A 12,955-nucleotide genomic window follows, 5' to 3' on the forward strand; every position below is an offset into this window, starting at 1 on the left:
TGTGTTCTCTTCCTACTCCTCTTCTCTACTACTTCTTCATCTTCTATTTCTCTGTTGTTCTCCGTTTCTCCACTTGCTCTTTCTTATTTCTCATATTACCTTCACTTGTATTTCAATTTCTCATAAATTTCGTTGCAATTCATATATGCAACCCAAATTACACCTGATATTTTTATATTTGAGAAAAATGCCTTTTATACCTGAGATTCGATCCGTGTCTGCTAGCATGCCAGCAGGTGTACGTCTCCACTCGACCACCGAGTGTTTTTATCATTAATATTTGATTCTTCTATTTATGTTTTTACTTTTATCATGTTTTAAAAACAACACAATTTAAGCAACAGTTAGTTATCTTATACCCGCTGCTCACACATAAGGCTTATGTGCCATATTATTTAAAACTGAAAACGACAAAGAGGATACCACAAAGAAATAAGAATTAGTTTATAACATTACAATGTGTTTTATTGACAACATTTAAAATACATATATCATTCAAATAAAAAAAAACATTGACGAATCACAAATCTCGTAACAGTAAAGACTTACCTTAAAATGTGCCAATACTTCTTTCATGGATATCGCAGATTCCATGACTCCCATACTCAAAAACTGGGCACCAACGTTGTCTATCAGCAGGAATTAATATTAAATCCAAGTTTTGCCAATATTCGAGAAGATAAACGACTGCCGATGAACACGCACGCGGCGCACATAAAGACCAACACGGTTGCAGATAATACCACAATCGAACCGATAATTAATTGGGGTTGCGCCACATTACCCTGTTACGAAAGGCCGATGAAGGCAATTACAGAATTAAAGTAAGAAACGCGAAAAGTCCCTACGAAGATCGACTGACGAAAAAAACACGTGCTAACCGTATCACAGCGCGCGATCGACTAAAGTGTAAAGAGAATTGATATCAGGCGAACACAAAGCAGATAGCCCCAACCAGTACTATCTAAATAAGCAAGAAATTTGACGCGCTGCGCCGGCACAAGCAACATATCAGACACAAAACAAAATTAAAAACATCAGGGTAATATTTATTACTTTTGATTCATTCAATTTGATTTGAGTAACGCTCTGCTTGTGTTCCAAAAATCCTAAATAATTAAGTGAAATCCCTAAAACCACAAAAATTAGTTCTTCGAACATAAAAATGCAATTTTTGGGTTAATTTGTAAGATAATCACAAAAGTTATTTAGGAAAATGATAATGAAATTTAATACTCACAATCTGGAGTAATAATGGTTCTTCTACGATATAGGACTCAGGAGGAAAAGTCCTAAAACAATCAAAAATTAGTCCTTCGCAACACAAAAATTTTAAGGGTTCATTCGTCAGATAATCACGAAATTTATTGATGAAAATGATAGAGAAATTTAGTATTTACCATCTGGTGTAGAACAGATGAAACACGTGTATAATACCAAAAGAATACGACGGCCGACGGAACATCACTCACGCTTTACCTCTGAGTATGTACAATCCGAGTGGTACGAACCCCGCTCAAACAAAGAAGCATTTAGCAACTCCAGAATAATGAAGAAAATGTGCGTGCAGACCGGCTGACGACAAAAATGAGACTAACGTGGTACACAAGCCAACCGCGTGGCGATCGCACAAAAATTGCACGAGATAAGAAAACATGTTAGTTTGTAAACACTGATACTTTAAGTGTGGTAGTGCAGAACATGAGATGAATTGTACTCGTACTATGCATGGAACTTTGAATTACGATTAATCTCTGAATCGGAAACTAGTAACAGAATTACAAATTAAGCCCTATTGGCTTATAAAAACCATATTTTTCATTAAAATTCAAATCGAGCCCAAAGGGTCAATGACAGTTAATTACTTAAATAGTCAACTAAGAATTAAATTATCTATCAAAATCTGAAAACAGTATTTAAAAATTCCTATTAATTCGAAAGCTGCATTTTCTGAACTAAATTTCGTCATAAAAAAATTTGAATACATGGTGAGAATAACCTCATGTATTCAGTGAACTGATTGACTTTCTTAGAGTGTCTCTAGGCCAGAATAGAGCTAAAGAGTTCCTCTACACGATGCACTCCCTCCAGCCTTCCAGCCTTTCCGGAAGTTCCCGAAAATGCCCTTCAAAAATGAGCAATTTCAGGAAAATTTAAAATATGATGTGGAAGACACCCTGTATCTAGTGAACTAATTGACTTTCTTAGAGTTTCTTTGCGCCAGAATGGAGATAGAGAGTTCCCCTACAAGATGTCTACCTTCCTACCTTTCAGCTTTTCCGTAAGTGCCCTAAAATGCCCGTAAAAAATGAGCAATTTTATAGAAATTTGAAAACATGGTGTGGAAAATAGCCTGTATCTATTGAACTAATTGACTTTCTTATAATTTCTTCACTCCAGAATAAAGTTAGGGAGTTTTTCTACAAAATGTATAACCTCCAATCTTCCAGTCCTCCCGGAAGTACCCTAAAATGCCCATCAAAAGTGGGCCATTTTATAAAAATTCGAAAACTTTATGTGGAAAACGACCTGTATCTCGTGAATGATTTAATTTTCTTGCAGTTTCTTAACGTTATGTTGGAGTTTGAGAGACCCTCTAATCTATGCATACGTTTTTAACTCAATAAACCCTTTGGAAGTGTCTTAAAATACCCTTCAAATATCTCTAATTTTGTCCAATAAATTTCATTTTTGGCTGAAGAACAGGGTCGAACTTTTCCTGATACATTTTTATTTGTCAAAGAACAGGGTCAAACTTTTTTTGTTAAAATTTTTTCGGTGGAGAAGCAGGGTCGAACTTTTTTACTTAAAATTTTTCGGTCGAATTTTTATGTTAACATTTTTTCGGTCGAATTTTTTTGTGAACCTTTTTTCGGTCGAATTTTTTTGTAAACTTTTTTTCGGCCGAATTTATTTATTAAAATTTTTTCGGTCAAATTTTTTTGTAAACTTTTTTCGGTCGAATTTTTTTGTAAAGTTTATTTCGGTCGAATTTTTTGGTTGAATTTTTTTCTAAAAAAATTTCGGTCGCATTTTTTTGTAAAAAGTTTTTCGGTTGAAAATCAGGGTCAAACTTTTTTACTTAAAATTTTTCGTTTGAATTTTGTTGTTAAAATTTTTCGGTCGAAAAACAGGGTCGAATTTTTTTGGCGATTAGGTCAAGAACAAAAAGGTCTACGAAAAACGAATGCATTTTTCTCGAAAACTGGACGGATCAAACAAAAAACATTGATTGAACATGAAATTTTAGAGTATTTCTCTCTTGCTCTAGCACACGTCATCCTGCCATATCAATTTTAAGCTTAATTCGTGAGATAATCACGAGATTTATGGATGAAAATGATAGAGAAATTTAATATTTACCATCTGGTGTTCTTCTACGATATCGGACTCGGGTGGAGATCCCTAAAACAATCAAAAATTCGTCTTTCGCAACACAAAAATGCAATTTTAAGCATTAATTCGTGTGATAAACACGAAATTTATTAGTGAAAATCATAGAGAAATTTAATATTTACCATCTGGTGTAGGAATGGTTCTTCTACAATATCGGACTCAGGAGGAAATCCCTAAAACCATCAAAAATTAGTCCTTCGCAACACAAAAATGCAATTTTAAGCGTTAATTCGTGAGATAATCAAAAATTTATTGATGAAAATGATAGAGAAATTTAATACTCACAATCTGGTGTAATAATGGTTCTTTTACGATATCGGACTCAGGTGGAAAAGCTCTAAAACAATCAAAAATTAGTCCTTCGCAACACAACAATGTAATTTTAAGCATTAATTCGTGAGATAAACACGAAATTTATTAACGAAAATGATAGAAAATGTTAATACTTACAATCTGGTGTAATAATAGTTTTCTACGATAACGGACTTAGGTCTAAAACAAACAAAAACTGGTGACTATGAAAATAATAAAAAGTTCCAACACTTACTTTCTGATGCAAAAATGGTTAACGCGATCGGGTTCAGTTGCTGCACCCCAAAAACAAACAAAATTGCAGTCTCAAAACACATAAATTTCATTTTTGCACACTTCCCATGATGTATATACAAAAAGGTGTATATCCAAATGATACAAAAATTCAATATGTTCCATGTGTTGGAAGAGTTGGTTTCCTAAGATGCCCCTAAAACAAACAAAGTTCAGCTCAGCAAAATACAAGTATGCTTTTTTTGTTGCCTATCTATACTAATGTCTAATCTCAAAAGTTATTTATGAAACCTATAATGTAATGAAAAACTAACAATATAATGAAAGTATAGCTTTCCTATGAAATTGAAACCCCTAAAACAGGCATGCATCAGTCCTCAAAAACACAATGCCATTTATCTTGCCCATCCATGAGATAAAAATAAAGGAGATAAAGAATTTCAATAATTACACCCTGAAGTGGTTCTCCAACAATGTCTTGCTAAGGCATCAACCCACTGAAAGACAGGAAAATCTTAATCATATGCAGATTACACAAGCAATAAAAGTATACTTACTTGGTAATATATATTCAATTTGTAATACTCTGCATCTACAAATTATTGTTTTTAATTAAATACTTTTAAACCGAGATTCGTTTTTCTAGGTGGTTAAAAAAACTTCATTAAAATGTCAATCATGCCTGCCTTTAACTCTCTGTTGTCTACTTGTCAGTGATTTTAGGTTAACCAATACTCAAAGAAAAATTCGATTAAAAAAGTGATTATACCCAAACCAAACAACAAAATGAAGTAAAGAAAAGTGCTTTTCACTTGAAACTTACCATCTGCTTCTCGTTGTGCGCTCGCGACCACCACCAAAGATGGACAACTTGGTTGATGAGCTTGGAATCCCCAACAAGTTCCTGAAATCTACAACCAGAGAGGACAGATTCACAGCAATTGTACCTAAAAGTTGGCTGAAGTAAGTTGTAGATCATTACCTGTGCAGGATATACTTAATACTTTATTGTAGGTCGCTCCTAAAGCACTCCAGGCTAGCAGAATTCAATGAGAAGTTGAAACTTGACTCCTGGCCCAATCAGCACGATGATATAGATGAGTCTTGGCAGAAGATTTATGTTAAAATATTCAAGAAAGCTGATGCTAAAGTTATCCCCCTGCCAAGGATACCACCCAAGTCAGTCAGATCAGAGGCACCATTGATGTTCTCTCAGCTAATGCAGTATATTGCGCACACAAATTACAAAAATCTCTGGAAAGATGCATACAAGAAGTACAATTCAACAGAAGGCAACCGAGTCACCCAAGTAACACTCTGCAACTACAATGAGGTCATCAGAGAGACCATTATTAGGACCTATGGGTGTGCAATAATCAACACATGTGATTCTGACCTGAATGTAAATGCATCAGAATCAATTGATGTACATTCCAATATATATGGGGCATTATGTGCAGTTGAAACACTCAATGCTATCTTTTTGATTCATGCTCAATATGTTCCACACAACTTGTATGATTGTTTGACATTCAGCCCATCAATCCTAGAGCAATGCTACACTAAACCACTTTTCCTCGTGTATCAGTTGGTGAACGCGCTGCGTACAATGCACGAGCGCTCACTCACAGTCGGCGACATCACCCTGAAGGACATTTACTTAAGCGACGACCTCTGGTTGCATATATTTCCGCAGCTATGTTCGAATATCCACGTGCAGGAGGTGCCGCGTGTGGACAAGACTACGATGGGGTACGACTGTCGCAAGTTGGGGCATAGATACGACGTCGGCGCGCAGAAATGTTCCCATTGTGGGTTGCGAACGTACGATAAGGTGCGCGTGAACAACGGGGAAAGTTTAGAAAAACTGACCAAACTTTGGATTCATGGAGAAATATCGAATTACACGTACCTAATGGCGCTCAATGCCCTAGCGGGACGTAAGTTCGCCGACCCAAATTGTCACTACGTCTTCCCATGGGTCACGGACTTCTCCGAGAGAGGTGGACGCAGCTGGCGCGATATGAAAAAGTCAAAATTTCGTTTAAACAAGGGCGACCGCCAGTTGGATCTTACCTACGAGCATGTTGAAGACGCGCAAGTGCCGCATCACGTCTCCGACGTGCTCAGCTCGATCACATATTACGTTTACATGGCACGCCGCACGCCCAAATCGGTGCTGTGCAAAAACGTGCGGCCCAATTGGGTGCCGGCGGAGTATCCCAGTTCGATCCTGCGATTGCAGGAATGGACGCCCGACGAATGCATACCTGAGTTCTTTAGCGACCCGATGATTTTTAAGAGTGTTCACGACGACTTGGGCGACCTCGATGTACCACCGTGGTCAACGAGCCCCGAAGATTTTATTGATAAGCACAGAGAGGCGCTGGAGAGCCAACATGTCTCAGAGCGGCTGCACCATTGGATAGATCTCACATTCGGATACAAACTTAGCGGTACTGCGGCGATTAAGAGCAAGAACGTCTGCTTACATCTAGTAGATGGCCACACAAATTTAACCAGCAGTGGTGTTGTTCAGTTGTTCGTGCATCCACACCCGCCCCGGCTTGTGAGCATGCCCTTTTGGGGCAAGATCCCACCGAAGGTCTACCCTAAAAAAAGTAAACGTAAATTAATTTATTCTTTCACAGTTTTTGCTAATAAATGTACTTATTATAGAAAATCGCGATTTATCCACTTCATCCACAACATTAGAAACCTCGCGCAGTGAGGAAGAGGATCCTTCCGTCGATGAAGAGAGTCTCAGTGCAAGACCACTTGTTCTCTCCCGACTACTGTCGAGAAGTCGTTCGTCCCTCAATGAAGATACCAAACGCGATGAGAAAAACCGCTCGTCCAGTAGCCAGCGCAGTGCAAGCTTAGGACCCAAGAACCCCACGTTTACAAGTCACGTCCCGCCACAGAAAACAATCCTGCCTAAAGAGTTCAACCCCAGTCTGGCTCTAATCAATCTAGAAAACGTACAATCTTTCCTATCGAAAACATTCCACACCGAGGATGGCAAACGCATTCAAGTCAGCGCCGATGAGGATCCACCGAAGGAAGAGAAACCTACGATAATTCACGATGTGCCGCAGGTGCAGAACGCGTTCACAAATCGACTATTTCAACAATTGTCAACGCCGCCTGACCAGACGATCATACACCATAATCGAGCGACAAAGTCGTTTACGTTTCCGATTGATAATCAAAATATCTTGCCGTTTCGGCAATCTCGGTCGCGCCCCGTCCACAGGATCGAGAATCAGATCGCGTGTCCCTACAGCGATATAATCACCAAGCGTCGCACGGAGGAAATGCAAACGTTGGGCTGTTTAATCGTGGAGATTTTCATGCACAAACAGATCCGAGTGCTGCAAGGCAGCGGAAATGCGCTGCGTTTTAAGAATCGGTTGAAAATCTGCCTCACCGTGCTTAACTCTTGCAAGCATGAGATTCCGAACTGCATTAAACATTTGGTGCACATCCTGCTACCACCAGACGAAATAAACACATGCGAGTTTAAGTACGCGCCGGTGAGCGAGTGCGGCCTACCACCACCGTCGGCGCATCTGTTACTAGAACCTTTATTACATTCGTTGATACCTTTCAATGAGCATTTTGCTAAACTCTACGGAATTATATCAATGCTCAAGGATTACGAGGTTGTCGCAACGGAGCTGCATATTCTCTATAATTTCACTTGCAATGGCGACCAGTGTGCTGAGTTCGAAATGGTTGAGCGCACGAAGCTGTTACTCACTCAGAACATTGCCGAGTGTAAGGTGAAGAGCTGTGCCAACCAGCTGGAAGATCTCATTGACGACCTCAACTCCAGCAAGGATATCGAAATCGTGAATATCTTGGTCTTACCCATTCGACAATTGATCGACGACCCGCCGACGGCCGTATTGTCGGCGTGGTATCTGTTTGATTCAGTAGCGCGTTCGCTTGGCCTCAAGCGCAGCGTCGAAATGTTGCTGCAGCCTATCCTGCGCCTCTACGAGCATGAGACGTCCGACGCCAACATTCCCTACAACACAAAAATAGCCCGTTTGTATCATCACAGCTTCCTTCTGCGGTTGATGGTCCGATTTGGCTTGCGTACGTTTTTAGAGCACTTCATCACGCCACTGGTCGAGGCCGTTGGCGGCTATCGGGACCTGCTCGAGGAGAAAGAGATTATCTTACATTCGCACGCAGACAAACATGCGAAAAAGGCGAATCTGAAATCCTTCGATAGCGAAAGCCACGAACTTTCCCCAAGCGACGACTCGAGTGAGTCCGAGACGAAATTACCCGGGAAAGAACCTGAGGTGTTTCACTTCGATGGCGAAGAGGTGTTGGAACGCCTACAATCAAATCTTACCACAGATCAAGCATTCCACAATACCACAGTTGAGGATACACGTGAGACCGACGAGCTCACACACCTCGACGTCGAGTACAAAGGCCTCATGACCCCCACCATTCCAATTCCTTCGCGTAAAGAACTCTCCAACATTAGTTGCGATGTAGGAAGCAAAAAGTCTGAAGTCGAGTTTCCTGTTGCTGTGGATGCACGTGATTCTTCTCAGGGCAAGAGTAACGATCGACCGAAGAACGAGGCTAAAATCTCATCCATGGCCACCGAAAGTATAATTTGGCTGTCGCATCGACTTGGTCCGGTGCTTACAGCGCGCTATTTGAGCCGCAATCTCCTCAAAATGCTCACGCTCTGCTATGTGGGAAAGGAGAATTTGATAAGGGCGCCGAAAACGGATGGCGGTGTCGACTTTATAAGCATCGCCTGCAGCCGCGTCGTTGGGGACAATAATGCCGCTAAGGTTCTCGAATGTCTCGCCAGCATCGCCGGTGTGTATTGTTTTTAGTGCCTTGCCTCGATATGGGCACAGCACGCGCAAATATGTCATGCCTGCTTTCATTTCTAGCTCTCTACGGACATCAACTGATACTATATCAGTACTTGCCGCACATGAGCGAGCTGATCGCGTTGTGCAAACGCAAACTGACTGCAAACTTGGAGGGAGGCTTGATTAGCTGCCTGGCTTTGCTAAAGCACATTATTCCTTATATTTCGGATGCTACTTTAATGGAAAACTTGCAGGTAAGCATTGCCATTCGTCGTCATACAATCCCTTCTCCCAACTTGTTGGTATAACATTACGCTGTTTATTTTCGTCTGTTTGTGGTTTTTCCTTCAGCTTTAAACAATGGATCTTGATATAATGCCTGAAATTAGATTTATTGCATGCGTGACATTCAATGAATTCATAATTTACTTTGGCAAACTTCATGCATGCATACATGTTTAGTGTTCTTAATTAAAAAGCAGTTACATGCCAATTTACCACATTGCACTTTCTATCGTCCTATTCATTGGCAATGAATTACGTTAGCACGCGCGTGCTCAATAAAAAGTCCTGTTTTATTTATTACATCTTCGACGTTCCGCTTGTTTTTGATTTCCGTATTATCGGCTGTTTATTTTCGCAATTGAATTTTTCCTCGCCGGGATAGCTTGATGTAACAATCCGCTCGTTTGATCTACGCGCGCTGAATTTATTATCGTTTGCCCACAGTTTCAATCTGAATCGCATTTTTACGCGTGATTTATTTCATTTGGTTTTGTTAGCGCGCCGTTCGAAGTGTACATTGGTTTCGTGTCAAAACACGGCCTGGGCTGCGGGCTCAAATATATTTGTAGCGTTGCTTCGCCGCATTCGGCCTATTATTAAATTGTCGCCAACGTGTTTTTAGGACGTTATACTTAAAAACATCCTCTACCCAACAATACGCCTGCTGGGCTCGACGAAGTATACATTCCCGAACGGTTCGATAGCACGCAATGTGCTCGCACGAAAATACTTGGACACTTTGTACGTGCTCTCGCTGCGAATGGGCGCCACGATGACGCACACGCATTTAGCGGTACCTGCACTACAGCGCTTCTTTCTAATCTTCGATAAGATCGTAGAACCGTCAGGTGCGAGCGGTGCCACACTGGACGTTTTTTCTACGGCCGCGAAAACTGGCCAAGGAGACGCGTCCAGTCCGGGCAACTTGGAAGAACTCGATACGAACTTCATCGAGGTGCGGCGGGATGGTACCCTTGCTGAATGGGCAATTGGGGGACGACCGGTGCAGATTTCCCGCTTGCGGGATTCTGATTCAACCGATAGTTTATCTCCGCCGCAATCGCAGCCTGCGACGCGGCCGGACGAAACCGTCAACCTCGCCGTGAACGAACTGAAAGCGGTGTTCACGGCGGATTTGGCACACACCGCCTATGTCCCATTCATGAAGCAGATAGGTCTCAATGCGATGGAATCCTCGCTTAAAAACTATCAGCGCATCATTGCCTTAACCCAGGAGTATGAGCTGGAGGTGCAACAGACTAGCTACAAACACGAAGAGCAACAATTACCTACCGAAAGTCGTTCAGTTTCCGGCTCCATTGGCAGTAACATAGCTTTAATTGGAAATCGTATTGATGTGCAAGATGACGAGGAGCGCAATGCCGATATGTTGAACTATGTGAGCAATAAGATCGAGAATACGCAGAGGCACCTGCGCGGCAACTGGTTGGCATACTGGGAGCACGAAATCGGGCGTTCGGATAAAGATACACAGTTTAATTTCAAACAGATCAAACTGCAAACGTTCACGGGACACACAAACAGCGTCAAGTCGCTGTATATCCTAGACAACGAAAACAGTTTCCTGAGCGCCAGCAAGGACAAAACCGTGAAGTTGTGGTCCTTGCGGAGTCAAGGTGACGGCACCAGTAGTTCCACCTGTCAATCCACATACCCCGCACATAAAAAGGGCGTATTCGCAATTACATTCCTCGAAGGTTTAAGGCTAGTAGCGTCTTGTGACGGTGTGGTACATCTATGGGATCCGTTCATGTGCGCGGGGATTGCCCAATTGGAGTCGCCCAAATATGCACCAGTACATGTTTTGAAGAGTTTACCTGCACCCAGTTCTTTGTTGTTTGCCGCTTCAGCGGAGTGCAGTATTAAAGTGATTGATGCGCGGATTTGTAGCTATGTACATGATCTCAAGGTAAATTTAGATGTTTTATTATCTTCGGTGGGAGTTAACTTATTCCCTCTCTTGGAAGGTTGCGGTGAACCAAGGCGTTTGGATCCGATGCGTCGCCATTGCACCTTCGGGTAATTGGATAGCCACAGGCCTCTGCTCTGGTCACATTACCGTACTGGACACCCGAACAGGTCTGGTCCTATCAACTTGGCGTGCGCATGATTCCGAAATCGTACAATTGGTCACCTCCGATGACGATACACTCATCTCCAGCGGCATGGACCAGTCCCTACACGTGTGGAATGTACACGATGGCAAACTTAAGTTCTCCCTCAAGTACGTATCCTGTCCGCAGTGTGACGAACCGCACATTTAACACATGTTCACCTATTCACGATACAGTTTGACCTTGCCTAGGGGAGTTTCCGAGCCGGTCCATTGCCTTAACGTCAACAACGGCGAGCTGATCTCCGGCACCACCGGTAATCGAATCGGGGTCCACACCAGCATCGATGCGGACGCTTCATTCTCCAGTACCAAGCTGCGCTCGGACGCCTTCAAAGGCGCACTGGTCTCGATGGCAATGCTACCACTCAACCGGCTGCTCCTGCTGGGTGCCGACACGGGCGTTATTAACTTGTTGTGTTAGACGATTTTTAGAAGAGATTTAGGAATGCGGCTTTTTCTTAGTCAATTACTAGCGAAGGTGAGGGCAGGTTAGATAGACTTGCGCTGGTGTAGATTGTTTTGCAGGGGATGACACACACCATTCATGATTACATACCAAAGATATTCAGTATTATCGCGGAAAACAAAACGATACGAATTTGTGACGAAATTCCATCCAACTTGCATGATTCCACATGTGAAATGATGTAAGATAAGGTTTTTACACAATAATCCTAACGTAAATTGAAATCAGGGGTTCCCAGAAATACAAATCATGTAAATCTATTTTAAAGTGATTATGTAATATTATAAAAAAGTACGATTTACTATTAATTTAAATAAATTCTAATTGAACATTTGTTGCGTTGTAGTTTCTTTCCAAACGCTACAACCGACGTATTTTCGCGGTTTAGTTTATGTCTTGGAATAGCATGGTAATAATAATTTCGTAATGTATTTTCCAATTTTTCAATCACAAAATGATATTATCGCGTAAATATTATCAAATTCCAACGGAGTGTGGGCTTCAATTTGGCGCAGTTCTACTCTGCGTTTTATTTTTACGATGCGTTAAAGTACGACTGTAAAAGTTGGATAAAATAAAACATTTATGAATTACATTTACAGCAAACAGTCATTTGTTGGCAGATTGAAGGTAAAAATGCTTCAATTACCCACTGGGACTGGTCCTTGAACGATAAAAATTTTGGGCTGCCAGCAGCGAAAAAATAGCACTGTTTTGATTTGATTTGCTATTGTTGGAAAAACTGAAAATTGGCAAATTCCTTGAAATCAATTCCGAATGCGTCCTGTCTTAATCCTGATTCAATGCTCCTGCTCCATCCTAGGACCGCGCGCTGCTCGTGAACATAATATGCGGGTGATTCACTCGCGTTATTCACGCGCACCGCGCGCGATATTTTCTATTCGGCCATCGTCGAAAGAATTTGGTATTTTTAGGTAACTATACCGAATCGTAATAGTATCGTCTGTTGAAGTCCGAGACACTCTCGGGGTCGACGCTAGCCGCATCAACTCGAAATGTGTAATATTCGAGTGAGCAAGCGAGCTTTCAGTGTTTTCAGTACCGAACTAAGTCACACACAACTCTACACAACGTATTCCTGCAGTCTTTTCAGGCCTATTTGCGAACAGAGCGCTGCAATTGACGATTGAAGTCGTGTTCTTCCTTGAAGGAAATACTTGGTGAAGTTTACCGATTGATGATTGATGCATTCCGAGTGACCCGCTGTAAATTCGATACTTGTAGCAGTGCGAAACACTGTACAGCCACCGA

The 12,955-nt window shown here is 41.6% G+C and overlaps 1 protein-coding gene and 1 long non-coding RNA gene across 4 annotated transcripts; one reads left to right on the forward strand and one right to left on the reverse strand.

Moving 5' to 3' along the window:
* Window positions 1-443: 443 nt before the first annotated feature.
* LOC135803232 (uncharacterized) lies at window positions 444-9,916 on the reverse strand. 2 transcript variants are annotated; one of them, XR_010550769.1, is made up of 14 exons: window positions 9,878-9,916; window positions 8,051-9,174; window positions 6,613-7,975; window positions 6,023-6,554; window positions 4,947-5,955; window positions 4,500-4,889; window positions 4,257-4,439; window positions 3,944-4,138; window positions 3,847-3,888; window positions 3,682-3,733; window positions 3,519-3,569; window positions 3,364-3,405; window positions 1,241-1,292; window positions 444-1,130 (listed from the first exon to the last, which is right to left on the reverse strand). It is a non-coding gene; the product is annotated as an uncharacterized lncRNA (long non-coding RNA). The 2 variants fall into 2 exon arrangements; XR_010550768.1 differs by lacking the exons at window positions 444-1,130; window positions 1,241-1,292 and having other exon boundaries at window positions 3,176-3,405; window positions 4,500-4,853; window positions 4,925-5,955.
* Wdr81 (WD repeat domain 81) lies at window positions 4,773-12,017 on the forward strand. 2 transcript variants are annotated; one of them, XM_065316803.1, is made up of 7 exons: window positions 4,773-4,905; window positions 4,957-6,563; window positions 6,622-8,796; window positions 8,874-9,049; window positions 9,703-11,010; window positions 11,069-11,325; window positions 11,392-12,017. In XM_065316803.1, exons 1-7 carry the CDS (start codon window positions 4,805-4,807, stop codon window positions 11,636-11,638), a joined length of 5,871 nt encoding a protein of 1,956 aa, XP_065172875.1. In that variant the 5' UTR covers window positions 4,773-4,804; the 3' UTR covers window positions 11,639-12,017. The 2 variants fall into 2 exon arrangements, with proteins under 2 accessions (XP_065172875.1, XP_065172882.1); XM_065316810.1 differs by having other exon boundaries at window positions 11,407-12,017.
* Window positions 12,018-12,955: the final 938 nt, after the last annotated feature.

Source organism: Atheta coriaria, unplaced genomic scaffold, assembly GCF_025399875.1.
Source record: "Atheta coriaria isolate IRGN ID8LTWV9N9 unplaced genomic scaffold, Caltech_Dcor_3.1 hic_scaffold_1_pilon, whole genome shotgun sequence".
NCBI classification, from domain to species: Eukaryota; Metazoa; Arthropoda; class Insecta; order Coleoptera; family Staphylinidae; genus Dalotia; species Dalotia coriaria.